Source organism: Aplidium turbinatum, chromosome 13 (assembly GCF_918807975.1).
Source record: "Aplidium turbinatum chromosome 13, kaAplTurb1.1, whole genome shotgun sequence".
Classification (NCBI taxonomy): domain Eukaryota; kingdom Metazoa; phylum Chordata; class Ascidiacea; order Aplousobranchia; family Polyclinidae; genus Aplidium; species Aplidium turbinatum.
Genome location: NC_137484.1, coordinates 2,752,618 through 2,777,591, shown reverse-complemented (window position 1 = coordinate 2,777,591; position 24,974 = coordinate 2,752,618). Strand labels below are relative to the sequence as shown.

Below are 24,974 nucleotides of genomic sequence, written 5' to 3'. Positions count from 1 at the left end.
AGAGTGAACACTTCTACCATCCCTAGTCTGGAGTAGGGAGAGTGAACACTTCTACCATCCCTAGTCTGGAGTAGGGAGAGTGAACACTTCTACCATCTCTAGTCTGGAGTAGGGAGAGTGAACACTTCTACCATCTCTAGTCTGGAGTAGGGAGAGTGAACACTTCTACCATCCCTAGTCTGGAGTAGGGAGAGTGAACACTTCTACCATCCCTAGTCTGGAGTAGGGAGAGTGAACACTTCTACCATCCCTAGTCTGGAGTAGGGAGAGTGAACACTTCTACCATCCCTAGTCTGAAGTAGGGAGAGTAAACACTTCTACCATCCCTAGTCTGGAGTAGGAAGAGTGAACACTTCTACCATCCCTAGTCTGGAGTAGGGAGAGTGAACACTTCTACCATCCCTAGTCTGGAGTAGGGAGAGTGAACACTTCTACCATCCCTAGTCTGGAGTAGGGGGAGTAAACACTTCTACCATCTCTAGTCTGGAGAAGGGAGAGTGAACACTTCTACCATCCCTAGTCTGGAGTAGGGAGAGTGAACACTTCTACCATCCCTAGTCTGGAGTAGGGAGAGTGAACACTTCTACCATCCCTAGTCTGGAGTAGGGGGAGTGAACACTTCTACCATCCCTAGTCTGGAGTAGGGAGAGTGAACACTTCTACCATCCCTAATCTGGAGTAGGGAGAGTGAACACTTCTACCACCCCTAGTCTGGAGTTATTAAAAGCAAATGTTTCGCCAAACTACACGGTTCGCTGACTTTGTCAAAAAGCTCTGAATGCGGTGTATGTTGCCAAGGGTATAAAAGCCACTTTGAAATGACACAAGTTTTTTAATACGCACAGAAATAAAGCAAAAACTTCGGGCATCTCAAATATGAACGCCATGAAGCAATTGGCCTTTGTTTTGGACGTATACAGCTAACGCTGGCTACAGATGGGAGCTTGAACGTGAATATGCCCGTATTCCTCCATAACATCAACGCGCATGATATGGCAAGCCTTTCCATCAAATTCCTTTGTGAGTCTGATGCTACAGCATCGTTTAGTTGTCTACTTCCATGAGTCACTTATGCAAGTTTGCAACGCACTTCCGCAACCAACCAATATATCAAGAAAATAAATGGTACATCGGTGTGAGTGAAAAAACGTCAAAGCAATAATTGTGTAAATCTGTATCACAAGCAACAATTAAATACATAACTTTCCACCAGCATGTCTGTCTGGGACTTCCAGTGTAGAACCTTCGCATGATCGCACTTCAAACATGACGTCATATATTTCATTCATTCAAGTCACTTTCACTTTTGACAGCCACTTCAGTTTGTTGTGGTTACTTAAATTCAGTTTAGTTGTTTTTATTTCTGGCTATCACAGCAAAATCAATGTACGTCGTCATAGCAGAGGTCTGGAAAAAGGAAGAAGCGACAAAACGCGAACGTTAAAACATGCGTGAGAGCGAATTAGTGCAACGATAGTCCAACGAAGAAAACAAATGAAGAGTATTAGTTTTTGAGAAGGCGATGGATGCACAATCGCTTCATAACCAGCACCACTGACGACATGATTCTTCATGCCAGGACTGGAATTAAGATTCGTCATCAAACACTTCCTCGATTATCAAGCTTTCCTGCGGGAATATCTTGCAGCTCTGCAGCGACGCATCCATGTCGAGCTTAAGAAGCTGAAAAAGAATTGTAACAAACAAAACTTAGAGCTACAACGCAATGTCTACCACACCATACAACCTATAACGCAATCTATGAAATCATATTCACATGATTGCACGATCACGTGTAGCAATGTAGCCATTCCGGTCATGATAGTAGGCTAATAGTCACAGTAGAACAGACCAAGTCAACTTACATTGGTTCGGGGCCAGGCCCGCACTAAGCGGTATTGAGGGGTGCAGTAGCCCTTCGAGCCCACAAAATCAATAAGGACCTGCATGGGATCACGAGCCAGAAACGAACGACTGAAAGTAGCGCCACCTGGTGCCCGGAATCGTATTTGACTGATCTGCATGGAAGATTCACAACTCTTGTTAGATCAAATTATTATACGTGCAGTGCAACTAATGTATCCACCCAACCGCTGGCGCCTCCATCACAAGTGAGCACCTTCAGTTGATAATATATTTCGTTAATTATCCAATCAAAGAAACTATACCTTGCCAAACGACAATTGCAAAACCAACTGGAGAAAGTATTTAATGCACCAACAAGTAATCATGTGCTTGGAATCATGGGAGATGATTGATTTAACATGCAGCCAGTGAGTAAATCGGGGACAACAAGCAGGGCCGTGAGAGCACCATTTCACCTCCTCCAACCCTATGTTTAGTGATTGCTCTTAAAAATAGGACCAGAAAGCTTTTAGGGAGGCAAACTCTATCAATGTGGAGAACAAAATTTACATTAATCATTTTAGCAAAGAATAAACAAATTTTAAGATTTTATAGAAAAAAATAACTAATAGGCTATGCCGACAATGCAGAAGGGGATCTAGAAAAGAGTTGGGAAAGGACCAGATTTTTAACAAAGTAAAATTTATAACATAAATGAACAATGCAAAACAACTTAATGTCTAAATAAATGAAACGTAAAGGGGTGTGGGGGATTGCCCCCAAGGAATTTTTGACAAATATAATCTTGTTTTGGTCATTTTTTAGGTAGTTTTAGAAGCAATATTTTTTTTATCAAGATGCACACATTGTATGTAACCAAATTCATCAAATTAAAATTGGATTGGGGTAGAAGTTTTGTTTAAAATTGAAGTTAGCCAACTATTTCAATTTCTTTTTTATTTACAACCACAGAAGGATTTCAATAATTTATTTCTTGAAAGTTTGTATAGCTTGGTGTGTTGCAGCCTTTCAGCAGGCTAGAACTTCGAAAGTCTTACATGAAGTATCCTCACCTTTTCAGATCACACTTTCACTTCATAACTTATTTCGATTCATATAGAAATTATTCAATTTAATTATTATTAATCAACTAGACTATTTGTTTGAACAGTGTTCACTTCACAACATTGTATTATTTTTTCTGTTCTTTTTTGACACAAAAACTTTTCACTCCCTTAATCCCCAACTATGCTTGGCCAATATCAGCGAGATGAACGAAGTGTGGTTGAGCGAGCGAAGTGAGCGAAAAAAAAATTAAAAAAAAAATGTAAAAGTACAAGCCGAAAAACGCTGCAAGAATTAAATAAGAGTGGGCCCCTGCTTAGAGATAGGCCCCCACCAGTCGGGGGTTTGGAAAGCAGTAAATACGGCCTTGCATGATTTAATTAGCTATTGATTTAATTATCAAGCATCTGTAGTATCTTTTTATTTTTTAAGCAGTCAAAAAACATTAGACAGACTAAAATGATTGGACCCCTAATCAGCTGTGCCCCTGGCTGTGGGGTACCGTTAACACGGCCCTGAAAACACGTTTAATTCAAAAGAATGCCTCCATCAAGAAAAGGCTCGCAATGAAGTCGTAAACTACAAGAAATCGGCAAAGGAGAAAGTGTCGTAAAGACAATACAAAAATGCTCCAACTTATCGCTCACCGGTTCTCCACAGTCAGCTGCCGGCTCAGGAGGAAGTTGACCGTCCAGGACTGTCGCTTTGGTCTTAATCAACTTCTTCAGCACTTCTTCGCGGTTTTCTTCGTGTTTCTTCTTCTTTATTTCTTCTTCCTGTCTCTCCTCCTCCTCTTGTTTGGCTTGCCTCTGTGGAAAAAAAAGCATTTCTGAGAAGCGAGTACGGTTGCTACTTGAGCGACTGTTCATAAACGTTTTAAGCTTTGCATAATTTAGTCGCCTCCCCACCACTGACACGCCGGTATGCTGGTTCGTATTTTCACTCGTTCAGGACATGCCAAAAAGTACAAACAATAAAAATTTATTTCAACAAGACAAGCATTATAAATTTTCTCATCTATGAACTGCAGTGCATCGGTAGGATTTAAATACAAAAGTAGCGAAGTCGTTCTAATGTTCTTTCGAAAAAAATCTTCTGCAAAATTCCGCATTCGTTCCACATCTTCCAGGATTTTAAAAGTTATTCCGCAGATCATGGCTTCTGCTCAACCGCACTGGAACAATAGGAGACGACTCCCAGTAGGTTATGATTTGATATCAGCGGATGTTGACAAACTTATTTTAGTACAAAATCATTGGACTGACCAAATCACCTTCCACAAGAAGTAAATTTAACATAGCCCACATCGTGCGGGACTAGACTGGATATGGCGACTTGAAACAAACAATTAACGATATGCTGATGACAACAACACCAAACGAACATCGAACACCTTGGCCAAGTCGGCTTCCATTGATAACTTGTAAGCTGCATCCTGGTCACGCATGATCGCTTCCCGAGAATCGTCCTGAAACGAAGCAGTTTCTATGGTGAGAAGAATGCCCTAAGCCTCACAAAACTAACTGTTTTTGTACTTTTCAGTTCACTATAATTATCTGTTGAGAAGGAACGATCTTCCTGGCGTCAGCACTACCTGACTACTCACTATAGAACAGCGAGCATTGTGTTTCGCTAATAATACCGGTGTAGCGACAAAAGCAGCGGTTGAGAACGATGTGGCAAGAACGAGCGGCGCAGTACTGATGAACCCAGCCTCATGGGCACTCGACTGCCGAGGAACATATGGTTATCTGGTAGGATAAAACTGTCATCCAGCTTTCTGTCTTAGTTTATGACGTCACACAATGCACCATCAATCCCTAACCATCGTCACCTCAAAGCGGTCGGCAACAAGCGGAGATGTGTCGGCGTCACTCGGTTCATGTTTGTTGGTTGTCCCGGCTTCAGATGTGCCCTGGAATATAAACAGTTGTTCACTTCGAAAGGCATAGCCTAATGTACACTTAATGTATTGAAACACACGGCGCCATGTGATACCAGGATGAAAACCATAACCGGCTCTTGCACTCATCCAATGCCGCAACCACAATGTTTATGTGAGGCGGCATCAACGCACAGAAACTAACTCGTCCAACTAACTTGTTCTTGTTCAACTAACTCGTCCAACTAACTTGTTCAACGATAGAGCAAGAGCTTGCGTGATGCTCTGGGCTACGGCCGTGTGACACACGTTGAAGAAGAAGATCTCTGTTCAATCATAAAAGCAAGATGCTCTGCACAGGATTTAGCGGAGTTCTACGATAGAGCAAGAGCTTGTGTGATGCTCTGGGCTACGGCCGTGTGACACACGATGAAGAAGAGGACTCGTCCAACCATAAAATTATGTTTTTTTTTAATTCCTTAGCTTTGTTGTCCAGTTCCTGTGGAGCTTTTTTCATTGCTAATGGCATTGGATTATGTTTTATTTTTTTCTACCTACTTATGTCACAAACTGCTAGTTTGGAGTAGCGGCGCGATGTGTTCTAACGTTGAAATGTTCAATATTGAATACTTCGCTCACTGAACAGATTAAAAATTCAGTTTACCTATTCCAGTGTTAGCCTAATTGAGGTATGTGGTGAAATTTGTTTTGTATGCTATGCCTATATAGGGGGAGATGGGGACCACTTAAAGTAAACATTCATTCCAAAGTTCACTGAATAACTACACAACACTTTACGAATCTTTAACAAACAAACTATTGAAATCTTTTTGCGGTCGTGAAAGAAAAAGTATAACTTCAATTATAAACCAAATCTTGCAACTAAAACTTCTACGGAAGCCCACTTTTAATTTGATGAAATTGGTCACGCACAAACTGTGCGTCTGGAACAAAGGAACATCATTGGGGCTAAAACAATACACAAAAGGCGACCAAAACAAGGGAATATTTGTCTAAATTTTCTGGGGGCAAGCTCCCAGCTTGATCCAAACTATTTACTTTTTTTGGACCTCAAATTTAACAGTGTCCATTTTCTTTCGCAAATTTTGGTTAGTAGCAACTCTGGTGCCCCAAACAACGTTTTTTCTAGATCCGCTGCTATATAATACCACCCAGTTTGAAAATCATGCAACACCATATTGTATACGTGGCATCACCTTCTCTTGGTCGGCAGCCATGAGCAATCTACAAGCCTCTTCCTGTTCACGCATGATTGCTTCTCGCGAATCATAGTCGTCCTGAAACAAACTAGGTCATTGACTACGTCATCACAACGTCATGGGGTGGTGTTGGGCTCGCAAAACGACAGGTCGCTTCAATATGAAATAAGCTCTTGACAATCATTTCAAAAATGACAGAATAAGAAACCATTTGTAATTTGAACCATTTTTCATAAAGAACAAACGCTGAGATCATCAGTGTACGCTGAGATCATCAGTGTACGCTGAGATCATCAGTGTACGCTGAGATCATCAGTGTACGCTGAGATCATCAGTGTACGCTGAGATCATCAGTGTTATCATTTCAAGGAGAATCGTCCGATCTCAACTTGTTATCAGTTACACTGCATCCTAATGTTATAATGTCAACGCAAGGGAATCTCTTTAAGCAGTAGTTCCAACGATCATCTGATGGATGAAAAAGTAAAAGCAGAAACATACAAGTTGTTTTATTGCTTCACTGACGTTTCGCGCACCATGACAATGCGCATCTTCAGAGCGAATAAGATACAAAATAAAATTTACGAAGTTATATACTGCAGTACCTTTGAAAAGAAGAAAAAAAAAAGTACTTTAGTTCAAATAACGAACAAGAGATACGAGAGCGGTTAGTACATACATTGGATGACATAAAAAAAGAAATAGGTTCACACATGACTACCACACATTGAATTACGAGGACGTTTCCACCTGTTCATGAGGTTGGTTCGTATGATGTGTGGCAAGACACTTCTTGACAAATTAAAAATGATGTATTGAGAGAGTGGACTGATGTTGAGAATATTGAAAAGTACTTGTGTGGTCATCGTCAGAGGTGGGTTGGACATCTTGAACCAATGGATGAGAACAATTTGACAAAGGAAGTTTGGAATCGACAGGAAAAAAGAGAAAATGCCAAAGAAAACGTGGGATGACATCGTGAAAGATGATATGAACAAAAGAAACTTGAAAATTGAAGATGTCAACAACAGAGAGAGATGGAGAAGTCGCTGGAGACAACTGGTCGGCCCTGACGTTTCGGGATAAAGATTACGCTTCTGTGAAGCAAAATGGATGGTGATGTTTCCACTTGTGCTGAAACAGGAATGAAGCCTGCCTATCAAAATAATACAAAATTATTATGATTTCGGCAGCAGATTTCCATCGTTCCCGTTGAGTACATTGACGCAAACTTGATGTAGCAACCTTCTGTTGCGGTGTGTTGATAGAATATTCGTTTCAATTTAAAAAAAATCGAAACTTTTATTTGGTACGTTAAGCTCTGAAGATGCACATTGTCATTGTGCACGAAACGTCAGTGAAGCAATAAACCAACTGGTACCATCGGTATGTTGCATCAATCCCAAACCATCATCACCTCAAAGCGGTCGACAACAAACGGAGATGTGTGGACGTCACTCGGTTCATGTTTGTTGGTTGTCCCGATTCCAAATGTGCCCTAGAATATAAACAGTTGTTGTCATTCCAACCGCATGAACCGACATTAAAGAAACTTCTTGCTGCATTTCCTTTAACAACAGGTCCACGATTGCGTGTTGCTTCAACAAAACACCATATTCAGCCACAGATTGCTATTATCGTATGACGTGGGCGAAAAGCACTGTGCCGTCATACAAGCGTCCTCTATAACAGCTAGACCAGGGGTGTGCAACCTTTATTACAGGCGGGCCAGATATAAATAACTGTGTGAAACCGCGGGCCGCACGTTTATTTAACATATGATTTCTAGCAGTTGCAGGCACCAACAAATTTTTTTGTGTTATTCATGTTATTCTTACGGCATTATTAGGAGTTTTCTTGCAGAAATAATAAGTCAAGACGCATAAATTTCTGACGAAAACTGCTATTTAAATATATTGTCACAACGACTTTAAATGAGTTCAGTGAAAAATTTGCAGTTGGCTTCTTTTCCCGACTGCTTTTTTCCAATTTACTTCAATGGAAGTGCTCGCAATTCGAAGTCCATTTTCCAAGTGTTCGTCTGTCAGAACTGATCGATAGCAAGATTTCATGACGCCTATTTTAGAAAAAAATTGTTCCCACAAATACGTTGAGCCAAAAAGAGCCATTTTTGAAGCCATGAGTTTTTTCAAATGTGAAAAGTCATCTTGGTTGAGATATTTTCGGTAAAAATCGCCAAGATTCATTTTTAAATACATTGCTTTCAAATCCGTTTTCTCTTGAAGATCAATCAGTTCAAGTTACATCGGCTGGTGCTTTGTCAATGTCTGTGTTGAATGGCGAAGACAATAAACAAATGTTCATGAGATTTGAAGTCCTTGAAACGAGCCAAAAATTCATACAACAATTTTTCAAGTTGGTCTGCAAATTCATTTTTCTTCTCAGGATGCATTCCATAGTCTCTCAAAGTTGGAAAGTGGAAAACATTTCTGTCTGTATGTGAGCTTTCCAAAGTCGTAATTTGTTCATAAAGCCTTTTATGTGACCATACATGTTTACGTTCCAAATGATTAAATACAATGGATTAGCGGTGGCCGGTGGGAGATTTCTAAAATGGTTAACAGAAGGTGCTAAATTTGCAATACAATAATCCACTCCACAATGAACTGTTAACACGTAGGCCTACCAGACTAAACTAAATTATAAACACGTTTCACGGGCCGCGCACAATTTAAAATTGGCACATCTTCGCGGGCCGCACAATTTTTCTTCGCGGGCCGCATTTGGCCCGCGGGCCGCACGTTGCACACCCCTGAGTTAGACAATAGGCCTACAATGTAGAATAAGCATCATGATCACTGCATTGGACAACGTCTCTGTCCGTTCCTACCTTCGTCTTGGTGCGGATACCGGCCACCGGCACCTTGTTGTCTCTGTATTGTTGGTACCACTTCGCTTTCAACACATTGTCTTCATCCTGGAATAATAAAGACAGGTTGACACGGATGCGTCTGCTTGCTCCTTAGTGGCGGGCAACAACGCTCCTTCATTCACCATCACTGACCTCCTTAATCTTATTCTGCAATCTTTCCTCTTTCATCCTATCCATGGCTTGTTTAAGCTTCCTCAGAACATCACGTTCGTCAGTTGGAGCTGAAACAGAAAGTTCTTCATTGAAATATTGCTTCGAGTTTGGACAAAGTTTCTATGGAACATTTTACGACAAATTATCTTCAAACGAAATTTCTTGTTTCATGTGTTTCGAGAAGATTTCTGATTACAAATTCTATAAACTATTCATCAGGAAAATGTTCTAATGCAACATTAATATATAAAATACAAACAATTTCAAAGCCATGATTTTGTGATCGGAAACTTATCGGTTGAGTGACCTCGAATAATCGAGATGACGTCACACGACTTCTGGTTGCTCCGAGCAATGAGGAGAATTGGCAATTCATGTTTGTTTAGTTTTGACACCGCATCAGCTACATCAGATCCCATGTGCTCCCGACAATCCTGGAGGAATCTGAGAGGAATACCAACTTCAACTGCGTCAGGGATGTATGTACATTGAAAGTATGGATGTCAACAATTATATCGATTGCATTTCATTCAGTTCTGACTGATACCACACCATTTGCTGTTCCGCAAACACTTTGCCTATTTGCTTCGCACAATGGGAAATGGGCCTAAAAACGCATCTGATTGTATTTGAGTGAACCTACCATTGTGACATTGACATTGTTTCGAGGTTCTTCTATTCAATAAACAGAAAGCATGGAAAAATATACATGTTTGTTACTTCAAACACAAGAATCGCGCATTAACTCACAAATAGAGTAGTGGGCTGGGTGTGTGCGTGTTGGTCGTTTCTACCCGAATACAGAAATTATGGTCCACAAAACAAACCCAAATATCACACTTAAACAAGTAAAAATTGTGACTGGTGTAATTATTAGGCCATGCCGCAAAGTAATTTCAATTTCGCTCAATTTCTTTTGGTATTCGACAATTTTTTTTTAATTACAAAAGTGTTCCTAAGTTGAAAAAAGTTTGAAAAACATTGCAACAGGCAAACACAAGACTTTATACGCGAGAGAGGAGAACCGCGAAACACGCAACAACTTTCGTGGCGCTCCTGGCAATGTCTCGCGTCGCACCAGGAGCCGCTGACCTATCACAAGGGCGATAATAATAATGCACTTACTTGAATTTGTTGTGTTCTGTTGTTGCATCCCAAGGCCAACAAATGTAGTTTTGGTTCAAATACAAGGAGATCGCTTCACTGCAGAGGACATGACAGTATGCATCGCTGTGTGCGCTTCGTTCATGGTGGATGTAGAGTGCTGGATGGTGACACAGTGTACAATGAGTCAAGTATTTAGATGATTTCACAGCGAGACGTTGAATAAATCACCGGTTACAACCATATGAGCGTGGTGGAGTATCCTGGATCTAAGCTACCCACAAAACCTTGCCAGTGACCATCTGCATCTACTATGAAGTTTCAGACCGACTGGAACCTACCTAGGATGATTACACAACATAGTGATGACGTCAGTGAGTACACAGCTATTCAAACAAGCTTTTTGTGGTGAGGTCGCTGATGGGATTGCATCAAATATCGCTTCATTGAGCAAACATAAGCAGCTATTACATGTTCAATAAAATTTCTCATTTAACAAATGATGAACGAAGAAAACATAGGTCAGTTTTTAAACTTTGTATTTTTCACAAAAAGTACCAGAAGTATGTGCTATCGTATGTTCAATTGTTCATCATCAGTGATTCTAACTACCAAGTGTTATGTTTTACGATCACCAAATACTTAAACAACTCACATACCCAACAATTTTATTTGTCGGACTTCGGGGTCGAAGGCTTTTCGTACAGCTCCCTTCAAGTCATTCGTGACGAACTGGGGCCCTTCCCCGTATCTTCTGCGAAACTCACACTTGAACTGCGTTACAGCAGCTCTGGCGGCATCTACTCTGTCAGGCACTGAACATACGAAACTGTTTTCAAAAACCTGACATGTTGTTAACGAGTAGATCGACAGATTAACGAACGACGTCATATCATTAAAGAACAAAAGGTGACTGAGCCAAGCAATTCAATGTAAGACTGGCAACACTAACTGAACATACTCAGATCATTACGAGACTTCCATTTCAATCGTTGCGCTCTACCGCTGGGGGCGCTCTTGACTGCCTTGTATACGTCATCATTTCGAGACCAGGTCGGCGATCTTGAAGCGGGTGATGACGTAATAGGTGCACCATTAAGCTGAGTTTTGACAGGTGCACGACGTAAGGATGGTCTGGGGGCCGGGGAGGGGTTTTGTGAAGTTCCTTGGGGGGAAATGGACCGAACGGTTAGGTGATGTGCCGGGTGATTCAAACCTAAACTTCCCAGTGTTTCCTGCAAGTACAAAATAAAATATTGGGTAGGCCACAGTAGCAAAGTAAAAAAGCATCGACAGACAGCGGCACGCAACGAGCGACCTCTTGTGGGCCTAAATGAATGTTGAGTTCTCAATAAAACCAAAATGCGGATAATTCTGTTGAATCTCTCTAACCCTAGGGTCAGGTCACATACTTGTGACCTTTGACCTTGAACACATCACTGATGACGTAAACATAGCATTAATTATTTTGACACCAACGTCTTACCTGCGTTGACACAGGCATGTTTACATTGACAAATTCGATTCAATACTTTTACTTAGCAATATCATAGCTACTACGTTAGCTCTAATAATAATTTATAGAGCTAATTCATTGTTCTCTCAGCTCTCTACACTTAATTTTGCATTTTAATTATCAGATTTGAATTGTCGCGACACCAACTCATAGAGACAATTTGACGTGCTGGGATGCAAATCGTTCTAGAAATACATTCCAAACAAACTTCAGGCGCTTTCAGTTAAGATATTAACAGTTAGACATTAGACCTACAATGTAGAATAAGCATCATGATCACTGCATTGGACAACGTCTCTGTCCGTTCCTACCTTCGTCTTGGTGTGGATACCGGCCACCGGCACCTTGTTGTCTCTGTATTGTTGGTACCACTTCGCTTTCAACACATTGTCTTCATCCTAGAATAATGCAGACAGGTTGACACGGATGCGTCTGCTTGCTCCTTAGTGGCGGGCAACAACGCTCCTTCATTCATCATCACTGACCTCCTTAATCTTATTCTGCAATCTTTCCTCTTTCATCCTATCCATGGCTTGTTTAAGCTTCCTCAGAACATCACGTTCGTCAGTTGGAGCTGAAACAAAAAGTTTTTCATTGAAATATTACTTCGAGTTTGAACAAAGCTTCTATGAAACATTTTACGACAAATTATCTTCAAACGAAATTCATTGTTTCATGTGATTCGAGAAGATTTCTGAATCTGAAGAAATCTGAGATTTCTGAAGAAATCCTATAAACTATTCAATATTCATAAGGAAAATGTTCTAATGCATCATTAATATATAAAATACAAACAATTTCAAAGCCATGCTTTTGTGATCGGAAACTTATCGGTTGAGTGACCTCGAATAATCGAGATGACGTCACACGACTTCTGGTTGCTCCGAGCAATGAGGAGGATTGGCAATTCATCTTTGTTTAGTTTTGACACCGCATCAGCTGCATCAGATCCCATGTGCTCCCGACAATCCTGGAGGAACCTGAGAGGAATATCAACTTCAACTGCGTCGGGGATGTATGTACATTGAAAGTATGGATATCAACAATTATCGATTGCATTTCATTCAGTTCTGACTGATACTACACCATTTGCTGTTCCGCAAACACTTTGCCTATTTGCTTTGTACAATGGGAAATGGGCCTAAAAACGCATCTGATTATATTTGAGATAACCTACCATTGTGACTTTGACATTGTTTCGAGGTTCTGTTATTCAATGAAAACAAAGAATAGAAAAAAATATACACGTTTGTTGCTTCAAACACAAGAATCGCGCATTAACTCACAAATACAGTGGAGTAGTGGGCTAGGTGTGTGCGTGTTGGTTGTTTCTGCCCGAATACAGAAATTATGCTCCTCAAAACAAACCCAAATATCACACTTAAACAAGCAAAAATTGTGACTGGTGTAATTATTAGGCCACGCCGCAACGTAACTTCAATTTTGCTCAATTTCTTTTGGTACTCGACAATTTTTTTTTTAATTACAAAAGTGTTCCTAAGTTGAAAAAAGTTTGAAAAACATTGCAACAGGCAAACACAAGACTTTATACGCGAGAGAGGAGAACCGCGAAACACGCAACAACTTTCGTGGCGCTCCTGGCAATGACTCGCGTCGCACCAGGAGCCGCTGACCTATCACAAGGGTGATAATAATAATGCACCTACTTGAATTTGTTGTGTTCTGTTGTTGCATCCCAAGGCCAACAAATGTAGTTTTGGTTCAAATAAAAGGAGATCGCTTCACTGCAGAGGACATGACAGTATGCATCGCTGTGTGCGCTTCGTTCATGGTGGATGTAGAGTGCTGGATGGTGACACAGTGTACAATGAGTCAAGTATTTAGTTGATTTCACAGCGCGACGTTGAATAAATCACCGGTTACAACCATATGAGCGTGGTGGAGTATCCTGGATCTAAGCTTCCAACAAAACGTTGCCAGTGACCATCTGCATCTGCTTTGAAGTTTCAGACCGAAGTTTGGAACCTACTTGGGATGATTACACAACATAGTGATGACGTCAGAGAGTACACAGCTTTTCAAACAAGCTTTTTGTGGTGAGGTCGCTGATGGGATTGCATCAAATATCGCTTCATTGAGCAAACATAAGCAGCTATTACATGTTCAATAAAATTTCTCATTTAACAAATGATGAACGAAGAAAACATAGGTCAGTTTTTAAACTTTGTATTTTTCACAAAAAGTACCAGAAGTATGTGCTATCGTATGTTCAATTGTTCATCATCAGTGATTCTAACTACCAAGTGTTATGTTTTACGATCACCAAATACTTAAACAACTCACATACCCAACAATTTTATTTGTCGGACTTCGGGGTCGAAGGCTTTTCGTACAGCTCCCTTCAAGTCATCCGTGACGAACTGGGGTCCTTCCCCGTATCTTCTGCGAAACTCACACTTGAACTGCGTTACAGCAGCTCTGGCGGCATCTACTCTGTCAGGCACTGAAACGAAACATGGTTGTGATAAGAGGGTAATCCCCTAGTCAGCTTGTTAGTTACATTTCAATTCAATTTATTTTTCATTGCTGGGGCAAACATGTAGAAAACGGCAAAGTAAACTCACGAATTTAGCACCAACAAAAGGGAAAGATGGCAAAACCAAAAGGTTTAAACAATGCAAAAACAGTGTTGAGATGACACTATCTTTAATTTGCACAGCCACAAAACCTGGAAATGAGACAGAAAAGATAAAAATCTTATGTGAAAACGGTACAAAAATAGGCTACAATTACAATCAACACTTGCCAGTGCAACAAGGGCGATTTTAAACACGAGCTGAAGTTAAACAAAACAAGCCCAAACCCTCTCTTTTACAAAAGAAAAAATAGGCCGAATATTATTGTACAATGAACACTTGTAATGAGCGAGCTGCTCGATCACATTGATCTTGCTGCATCAATCTTTGCTGGATGTGCTGCCCTCAGCGATCTGTGAGTGTGGCATGGAGGAACAAACCGTAGACCACACCATCTGTAACTGCGCCATCTACCATGCGCCAAATGGTGTGCGTGGTCTGCGCGAATTGGATGACGAATCAATTCAATGGCTGCTCGACACCTGCCCAAACATCTAGACCGCGTCGCCGCCACTGCCCAAGGGTGGTAAAAGGCAGAGCCCCTCGACCCCTGGAGTGGCGAAGAAGGTTCAAACGAAGAAGAAGAAGAACACTTGCAACAAGGGCAATTCAAACTTTACAGTACTACAAAAAAAAAAGTGGCAAGTTTCCAAAACTTTTCACTTTGAAACATAGACTCCTTAAGTAAAGCACTGGAACCTCCCATGCTCGGGGTTTGTAACTTGAGTCCGAATGATTAACTTGAGTCCTGGCTTAAATGACTTCTAGAGAAGCTAGAAACACAATCTTGGATTCTACATTAGGGTTTTTGAGGATGGCGAGTTCAATAGTGTTACTTTCAACAATACCTGAGGTCATTTTCAAGGTCAAAATATCATATTTTAAGGTCAAATTACAGAATTTTGGTCATTTTTTCCCATTTTTGCGTCTAAATCGCAAAGCAAAATTGTTTCAAAGAAGTCTGTGACGAAATATGCTATTGTGCACCTACCGCATCTATTGTGTAAGATATTTTCTCTACACTGCGTAAGTTCTTTGAAGTTCTTTTTGTTTATTTTCGGAAATATTTTGGTGATTATATGCCCTAGCAAAACATTGCGGTTCCAAGCCTTTGTGACGTAACAATTTATTGAAATCAAAGCTGTAGTTTGCATGGCAAGACTGAAATGCGTTGCCGGTTTCATTTTGCTGAGTTGTTATCCTTTGTAGATGCACGTTTAGCTAGTAGTAAGCTTATAATGCTGCTTGTACTACTTTAGCTAACATTCAATTGAAAGCTTATGTCCTCAATGTAAGTGACAAAGAAAAGCCTTTGGGATGCCTCAGGGGGCAAGAAAAGCTTTCCAACTAGTGATAGACATTGTCTATTATAGTGTCATCTTGTTATGTATTGTCAATTTGTGTATTATATTGTAATCATTAACTCTTTTAGATAATAGCCATAGTGTTGAGAAATACATATGATGTTTATGTAATAGCATATTTCGTCACAAACTTCTTTCAAACAGTTTTGCTTTACGATTTAAACGTCAAAATGGGCAAAAATGACCAAAATTCTGTAATTTGACCTTAAAATATGATATTTTGACCTTAAAAATGACCTCAAACGGTGTTGAAAATAACACTATTGAACTCGCCATCCTCAAAAACCCTAATATGAAATCCAAGATAGTGTTTCTAGCTTCTCTAGAAGTCATTTAAGCCAGGACTCAAGTTAATCATTCAGACTCAAGTTAAAAACCCCGAGATCGTCAGTTTCTAGTCCTTTACTTAAGGAGTCTGTGCTTTGAAAGTTTAACGAAATTATGACGTCACAAAATAAAGATTCAGCAAAGTGAAAAGTTCAGGAAACCGGCTTAGTGTGACCAAATGAATTCAGGAAAAAAATTAAGTCCAACGCGAGATACAATTAAGTACAATCAAATACCAGGGAATCAGGGATCATAGGTTACGCATTATTTATTTTTTAGATAAGGATTGATTAATCAACTTTAGTTGAAAGTTATCAAGATTTCACAAAAATTAAAAACGAAATAAAAAATTTGGCGATTTAAATGCATTTCTAATTTCACAGTAAGATAGACTAAATAAAAATACAAAGAAAATGAAGGGGTGTACCATTATTGTTACTACAGTATTATTATATTATTACTACATTATTGTAACATTATTATTATTACCATTATTATTCATTTTCTTTGAATTTTAATACTTATATGTGCCGCTAGTATCTAATTTCTTGCATTTTAGATCCATCTCAGATGATTGTTATGTCCTAGCTCAGTTGCAAATTCTTGTCTTTTTTTCTAGTTTTTATTTTTAACAAATTCCTGTCATTTCTTAGCACAAATTCTTTCAAAAAAATCACACCTTCTAAATGGGGTCTACTACTATTCGGCGAGTCCGATTCGGCTAATCCGATTCGGCGAGTTCCCTATTCGGCGAGAGCCTTTTTCGGCGAGTGCCCTATTCGGCGAGTTTTTGAAATTTTATTTTTGAAAGGGAATTATCGGGTATCGTAGCCTAATTATAATTGCCGTTATTACATCGTTAAACGTTGAAATCGTGCAGAAAGGAATAAAAATAAAATGTTTGAACTATTAAATTAAAATTCGTCACGTCAGTTCAGTTGTTTTTATTTCTGACAATCATATGAAAAACAATACACGTCAACATAGCAAAGGTAGAAGCGACAAAACGCAAACGTTAAAACGTGCTTGAATTCGTCATTTCAGTTCAGTTGTTTTTATTTTTGATCATGTTATCAAAAACAATTTACGTCAACATAGCAAAGGTGTAGAAAAAGCTAGAAGCGACAAAACGCGAACGTTAAAACGTGCTTGTGACCGAAGTAAGTTATTGAGTTGAAAGAAATTTGGCACGGTCGCAACACCTTCAGAAAAATTTACAAAATGAAGGGAAAATAAAAAAAGAAAATGTTACAAAAAAAAAATCATGTTTAATGTCTATAAGTTAGTACTTTTGAATAGTTAAAATGATTAGTTCGGATCAACAAAAGCTTGGATTGAAAGGAAATTATCGGGTACCGTAGCCTAGTTATCCCAACCAGCAGAAATTGCCGTTTTAACATCGTTTTAACGTCGCTAAACGTTGAAATCGTGTAGAAAAGAGAACTTTGCTGACTAGGATACGTTGAAACTGGGAAACATTCACAGAAGCCCTTCGATTTGTTCCAAGAACCCATTTAGCCTAACAGTTCATTTGTACATTGATTCAACGTCTGAATACATTATCTTAAAAATGCAACGTATCGAAGGGCTACTGTGAATGTTTCTCAGTTTCAACGCAGGCCTTAAAACTCGTGTTCTTTCCGGCAGCCATCATGGCCTACCGAGAGCTCCTTCTCGGCGGCCAAATCTGCGTGCTTGGAGGCCAAAATACAATAACGATAGCACAAGTAAATAGCATTAAACTTGCAACAATGTTAAAATAATCACTTAGCGTTGTTAAAGTCTGGGCGACGTCCTGCAATAGAATCGTAGTACCACGCATTAAATGCTCTATCGGGAATGTAATCCGGTATTGCGGGACCATCTAACGACCCTAAATTGTTTTAACTGCTGGCAGCTCAGTAAATTGTTTCAACTGCATACCGCCTTTCATAAAACCTGATCATTTATATCGTTATGATGTCACCATTGAGGGTGTGAAGTTACTAACCCATAGCGTTCTCAACTATGAAGACACGTGTTTTACCCACGGATGTCAATTAACCTAGTTCTCCTTTTTAACAACGATTTAATGTCCGACAACATTGAATCGATATAAAAACGACAATATCGCCAGCCGATGTAAATTAGCACTTCGGATTAACACTTCGTTAAAATAAACATTCGGGAATTGCAAACAAGACTTCCAGCGCTGGTGCTCGCAGCTGAATATATTCAATACAACAGTAGTGATTCTGACGCGCTGACCTAATTCTGCGTCACTCTTTGATACTACATATTTTCGACATTTAATCCACGATCATTCTATTGCGAAATTAAATAATTGAGAAACCGGCGGCCGAACTTGGCCGACGGAGAAGGTAGCACAGGCGGTCATTCAAGCACTGCTTAGCGGCCATGGCCGCCGGCTGCTTTAAGGCTTGCAACGTATCTTAGTCATCAAAGTTCTCTTTTCTACACGATTTCAACGTTTAGCGACGTTAAAACGATAGGCCACACAATTGGTTAGCCTTTTCATTCTGTTACTACAATGTAAAAATGAACTGTTAGGCTAACTGGGTTCTTGGAACAAATTTTTGCTGGTAGGGATAACTAGGCTACGGTGCCCGATAATTTCCTTTCAATCCAAGCTGTAGGCCACACATTTGTTGATCCAAACTAATCATTTCAACTATTCAAAAGTAACCTACTAACTTATAGACATTAAACATGATTTTTTTTTGTAACATTTTATTTTTTTATTTTCCCTTCACATCTTAAATTTTTCTGAAGGTGTGGCGACCGTGTCAAATTTCTTTCAACTCAATAACTTACTTCGGTCACAAGCACGTTTTAGCGTTCACGTTTTGTCGCTTCTACCTTTGCTATGTTGACGTGTATTGTTTTTGATATGATGGTCAGAAATAAAAACAGTTAGGCTAAGGTACCCGATAATTCCTATTCAAAAATAAAATTTCAAAAACTCGCCGAATAGGGCACTCGCCGAATAGGGAACTCGCCGAATCGGACTAGCCGAATCGGATTAGCCGAATCGGACTCGCCGAAACGGGCCATTCCGTTCTAAATGGCGGTAAAATTACGTTTCGCTGAAGTCCGAAATTAAAAATTAAATCCAGTCTCATTGTCTCACAACAATCACTCAAGTTTCAAATCATCATCTCAACCAACACCTTCAAAACAACTTTCCACTTTCAATTTACGGAAGATCGAAACACTGGCCTTTGTCCGTAGTTACTTTTCATAATGTCTTTTTAGACATTCTTTTTGGATCAATAATGTCTTTTTAGACATTACTTTTAAAGAAATAAAAAAGAGTTAAAAGGCATGGAAATTTCACTTTGTGTGGAGACTGGAGCTACATGTACGTGAGAGGTTAACTGTTATTGTTTTATTCACTTGTTAAATAAAAATAGTTTAAAAAAATATATTTAAAAGCAAATTATTGTATAATTGTAACAATTTGTATAATAAATTAAGCCACATAAATGAAGCAGTTTTATGATAATACGAATTTCAATACAAACATCCAATAAGGTCTGGCAGCACTTCTTTTAGAAATACAGGTTAGGCTACCAGTCAACAGTTAATTGTAGTGGCAATTTAAAGATAAAATAACTATTTAATACAAATTAAAGTTGCATTTCAATAATTAATTGTATCTCATTCCAGATCAGTCTACTTGTTTATATGATTCACTTTACGCTCTTGCATGCCTACTTCTTGTCTTCACTTTCTTTGCATTGAATCATTGAAACATACGAAACTGTTTTGAAAAACCTGACATGTTGTTAACGAATAGATCGACAGATTAACGAACGACATAACATCATTAAAGAACGAAAGATAACAGAGCCAAGCAATTCAATGTAAGGCTGGCAACAATAACTGCTGAACATACTCAGATCATGACGAGACTTCCATTTCAATCGTTGCGCTCTACCGCTGGGGGCGCTCTTGACTGCCTTGTGTACTTCATCATTCCGAGACCAGGTCGGCGATCTTGAAGCGGGTGATGACGTAATAGGCGCGCTAAGCTGAGTTTTGACAGGTGCACGACGTAAGGATGGTCTGAGGGCTGGGGAGGGGTTTTGTGAAAATCCTTGGGGGGAAGTTGACCGAACGGTTAGGTGATGTGCCGGGTGATTCAAACCTAAACTTCCCAGAGTTTCCTGCCAGTGCAAAGTGAAACATTGGGTAGACCACAGTAGCAAAGTATTTGGGAAGCAAAGCAAAAGATATTGGGTAGACCACAGTAGCAAAGTAAAGAAGCATCGACAGACAGCGGCACGCAACCAGCGACCTCTTGTGGGCCTAAATGAATGTTGAGTTCTCAATGAAACCGAAATGCGGATAATTCTGTTGAATCTCTCTAACTCCAGGGTCAGGTCACATACTTGTGACCTTTGACCTTGAACACATCACTGATGACGTAAACATAACATTAATTATTTTGACACCAACGTCTTACCTGCGTTGGCAAAGGCATGTTTACACTGAAAAATTCGATTCAATGATCTTACTTAGCAATACCATAGAAACTACGTTAGCTCTAATAATAATTTATTGAGCTAATACATTCTTTTCTCAGCTCTCTACACAAAATTTTGCATTTTAAATATCAGATATGAATTGTAGCGACATTTTATCAAATATGAATTGTATGCACCTTCTACTAGCATACAATCCCTACAATCCTTACTAGCATACAAGCAAAAGTGTTTGAATAGAATCATACTGCGTCGTCTGGAGGGTTCTTTCCCGGAAATCCTCCCCATTCCTGGTTCCGGAATGCAATTCCCGTCCATGAGATGACGTCCTGCTTCAACTCCTCAAAGGACTTGGCACCCTCGCAACGCACCATCTTCCTGCTTTTGTCGTCTGTGTTGGTGACGACCAGGTCGTATGACGTCAGTAAGTTATTCATTGCGGACGATTGAGAAACATCCCTGAGACAAAGCGCAATTATAAACCGAACACAGGAGTAATATCATACCTGATATTAATAAGTATGTTCGCTGTTTTGAAGCCAAGAATCTTGTGTGTTTGCCTCTTCACAGCGGAGCGAAATATTTTGTGAGTAAAAGAGAAAAATACAACAGTGGCACTGATACCAGAACGAAGGAGTGATTCTTCAGCTAGACTTTATTTAGTAAAGTGATTAATAACGATATGTTGCAGCAAAGAGAGTGTTGAATGCAGTAAAACATTTCATGCCAATTTCACCTCAATGTTTCCAAAGGCCGATCACACGACGACGGGCTAAGGCCTGGTGGAGGGTTAAGGCAATGGAGCTTCACAGTGAGGGTGACAAAATGTGGCAAACCCAACGACCTGAGCACCACCCCGTCATGGGGATCGGCAATGATCGATCCGGGCCAGCGCTCAAACTTGGTGTCATTCAGAGGAATACCAAGCTCAATCGAAGCAACTTCTTTCAAGTCTCCTGAAAAGTGTTACAGGTTTTGTTGACACATGTTTCTTTACATGCCACGGACAAATAAGTTCTCCGATGAACGAATGTGGAGATCGTCGTTCGACGTCGACCACTTGTTTCATTATGATGTCTACTTGGCAGAGATGTATTATTGTTGTTCGCTTTCAAACTCATCGACGGAGCTCGTTTGATTAGTAAATTGATCTGCAGCCATCAAGGAAATATCCCACCCTCAAGAGCGACAATAATTATTTGTCTCTCTTGACCATAATACGGCTTATAAGAAATCCAACGAATGAGTTGGTTACTAGGTTGCAGCGAAAATGCTGTCAACAATGATACACGTTTTGTTTGGCAACAAGATACAGTAGCTATAAATAAATTATTTACATTGGCATTAACCTAATTAAACACAACAAAGCAATCAATCAAGTTCAAACAAAGACAGCTTTCTTGTATTATATTTGTTTTTCCAACCAACACTTATTCTCATATTTGAGTGTCATTCTTGGAGTGGGCAGGTTAGTTCTAAATTTCACGAGTGTAGATACAAACACTTGTCAAATAAACAACGACCATGCTGCTAAAAGCGAAACTCAATCTATTAGACCTACTTAGTTCTAAATGTTAGACTCGTGGTGGCGTATGACTTATGATGATGTTGAATGCGAAATAATATTTTTCTCACTTTTCATGTCTCAAGTTGACACGAAACACAATGTCACCTAAACGGAAGATTGTTGTGAATTGCAAATAGTTGGTAAATACCAGCTACGGTTGACATTCGTCACTCGCTTTAAAAGTATGGCCAATTACAGAGGTGTGTGTGCATTAGGGCAAAATGTACGCATCGGGTAGATCTTCAATTAACGATTAGTTGATAAACTACCGTATAGACGGATTTGGTTCGATCTCAGATTTAAATTAAACGGATGAAAATGCATGGACGACAATCTTCTTTTAGAGGATTGCTCACTGAAAATTAAGGTGGAAAACTAGAGGTTATAACAAAATGGGGTGCAACTACAGCATGAGATCTACTTTCATAGGCTGCTACCAAGGTGCAGCTCACGTGGCCTGTCCAGTGTCCACACATGTAGGCTACAAAGTGTATATGACTAGAATAAATGAACAGAAATAAATGATAACATGTTTATTTTTACTATTTCAGTCAAAACAATGCAGCGGTAGATCTCACGCTAAAGTATCAACCAAAATTTCAAACAAAATCTAGCAATTATTTATTTGCTAAGAATGCATTAAAAAACAAAGAAACTTTTTTGCAGCTCTGCTGTGCCAACTTTTGATTTTAGAAGAAACCCTCCAATTGTACACATCGCAAGAAAAATTGAAGAGAGTCATCTCAATCTACTGTATCCAGTAAAATATATCTGAATTCATCCAATCAGTGTTTGTTGACAAGTACGAGTAGTAGTATCCAAATAAGTCCGATTATAAAATATATTAAGGTTGGATGGTGAAATGAAGCTATGCAATTATTACGTAACCACTTAGAAATATGTGATTTAGTTTTCCTACCTACAGTGCTTGAATCATCCAGAGTGACATGTTTTGTCATTTCACCAAGTTTGCACAAGAATGTGAGCATCTCAGATCTCCCTTTGTTGCTTGCAAACTGATGCGAGAAGGTTTCTGTGCTGTGACGGAAGCTTCTTTGTTGCTCAGCTAAGACTGATGCAACAGCACTCTGAAGATCCCAATCATATTGCTTCAGAACAACCAAACACTGGCTGACGTCATCGAGGCCAGTACAAGCCTGAAAGATAAATAGTGATCAAGATACTTGAAAACCAACGTAAGCCATAATAATCAAAGCCGCATCCAGGAAGTTAGCCACTTATAAAACATTTTTAATGATTGCTATAATGTACAAAGGTAAACTCTAAGACCAATGCTCTTCAACATTTTTTCCTTTTGTGCACCCTCCAGAACTGATGGGGCTGTTCCATGTGTTCGTGTAAACTGTGATTGATGTAACATTTATCCAAGGACTCCGGCATATTTAAGGTTTGGCCTTGTACGACACTTTTCCGACCAAACATTTGATGGCTTCAGTTCATGCATCCAACAGTGACTGGGACAATCACATCAGAATGACACGTTCTTACAAACCTTCTCATTCCCATAGCCTATGTACCCAAGACAACACTAAAAAGCGGAAATGCGCAAACGCGGAAATAAGGCGGGCGTGAAATGGCATATTGTCCGCAGAAGTAGCGATTTAACGATGTAGAAAACGCGGAAATACGATCTTGGCGTCCATATTGTTTAACATAGCGATAACTTCACCATGAAAGAATGAAAAGTTACAACATGGAAAAAGGCGGAAATGCGATTTTTAACAACAACTCACCACCGAACCTACTTTTATGTTGAAATGTCATTGAAAGATATTGTTTAAAAGCAATTGTGAGGTCATTAAATACTTTGACTGTTTTAATTCCACAGTTATTGGAGTAAATTTCGAAAATTGAAAGGACTTTATTTAAACAGGAAAAAGGCGGAAATGCGATTTTTAACAACAATTCAATACCGAACATTTTCTTATGTTGAAATATCATTGAAAGATATTGTTTAGAAGCAATTGTGAGGTCATTAAATATTTTGACTGTTTTAATTCCACAGTTTTTTGGAGTAAATTTCAAAAATTGAAAGGACTTTATTTAAACAGGAAAAAGGCGGAAATGCGATTTTTAACAACAACTCAATACCGAACATTTTCTTATGTTGAAATATCATTGAAAGATATTGTTTAGAAGCAATTGTGAGGTCATTAAATATTTTGACTGTTTTAATTCCACAGTTATTGGAGTAAATTTCGAAAATTGAAAGGAATTTATTGAAATAGGAAAAAGGCAGAAATGCAATTTTTAGCCACAACTCAATATCGAACATTTTCTTATGTTGAAATATCATTGAAAGATATTATTTAGAAGCAATTGTGAGATCATTAAATACTATGACTGTTTTAATTCTAAAGTTATTTCGGCTTATTTCCGCGTTTCCGCCTTTTAGTGTTGCCCATGTACCCACAGATTCTAGTGAACAGCTGTGCACCTCTGCGACTGCTTTGATGCACTCAACTAAGGTTGAAGAACGCTGCATTAGCCCACAGAAAATTCTGACACTTTCCCAACAAATTCTGCTTATTGATGGACTATTTACCTCGGTTAGTTAATCTCAGTTCATCACTTTTTAAATGGTATTATATTCTTTAAATGGTAGTAAATTAAGCACAGCAGTTATATCTCTGGTATCAGACTATGGATTTGCATCGAAGCAAGTTTCAATACAATAGGCTACCATACATAAGCAATGAATTCTGCTCATCGACAGACTATTTACCTGAAAGTTAGCCAATATTTCATTGTTATCCATTACAATGCATTGAAGTAGGATTAAAGTTTTTTTTTTTTTTTAAATTACAGTTTTGCAATCTTCTAAAAAAATATTTTAAATATTTATTTCAAAGCTGGAGATAGATCTATGCAATGTTATAAGATCCCATTTTTCTACATATATTTTTTACTTTTTAAGTTTGACACTGGACTGG

At 39.2% G+C, this 24,974-nt stretch overlaps 1 protein-coding gene across 1 annotated transcript; it reads right to left on the bottom strand.

Annotated features, from left to right (window-relative positions):
• Positions 1 to 366: 366 nt before the first annotated feature.
• LOC145782126 (uncharacterized) lies at positions 367 to 24,856 on the bottom strand. Its single transcript, XM_082593878.1, has 23 exons — positions 24,767 to 24,856; positions 22,940 to 23,177; positions 21,190 to 21,409; positions 20,702 to 20,912; positions 19,865 to 20,135; positions 13,987 to 14,142; positions 13,346 to 13,484; positions 12,522 to 12,658; positions 12,164 to 12,252; positions 11,990 to 12,076; positions 11,124 to 11,397; positions 10,822 to 10,977; positions 10,184 to 10,322; positions 9,366 to 9,502; positions 9,038 to 9,126; positions 8,864 to 8,950; positions 7,430 to 7,510; positions 6,010 to 6,090; positions 4,745 to 4,825; positions 4,304 to 4,378; positions 3,558 to 3,719; positions 1,866 to 2,018; positions 367 to 1,683 (listed from the first exon to the last, which is right to left on the bottom strand). Exons 1-23 carry the CDS (start codon positions 24,797 to 24,799, stop codon positions 1,588 to 1,590), a joined length of 3,192 nt encoding a protein of 1,063 aa, XP_082450004.1. The 5' UTR covers positions 24,800 to 24,856; the 3' UTR covers positions 367 to 1,587.
• Positions 24,857 to 24,974: the final 118 nt, after the last annotated feature.

Bases quoted from the DNA above. Each gene is read 5' to 3' on its own strand.
- LOC145782126 (XM_082593878.1), bottom strand. From the start codon at position 24,799: ATGGATAACAATGAAATATTGGCTAACTTTCAG. The intron at 14,143-19,864 runs GTATGTTCAGCA...GTTTCGTTTCAG, and splicing joins GAAGTCTCGTCATGATCTGA to TGCCTGACAGAGTAGATGCC. The intron at 7,511-8,863 runs GTAGGAACGGAC...TTTATATTCTAG, and splicing joins GTATCCGCACCAAGACGAAG to GGCACATTTGGAATCGGGAC.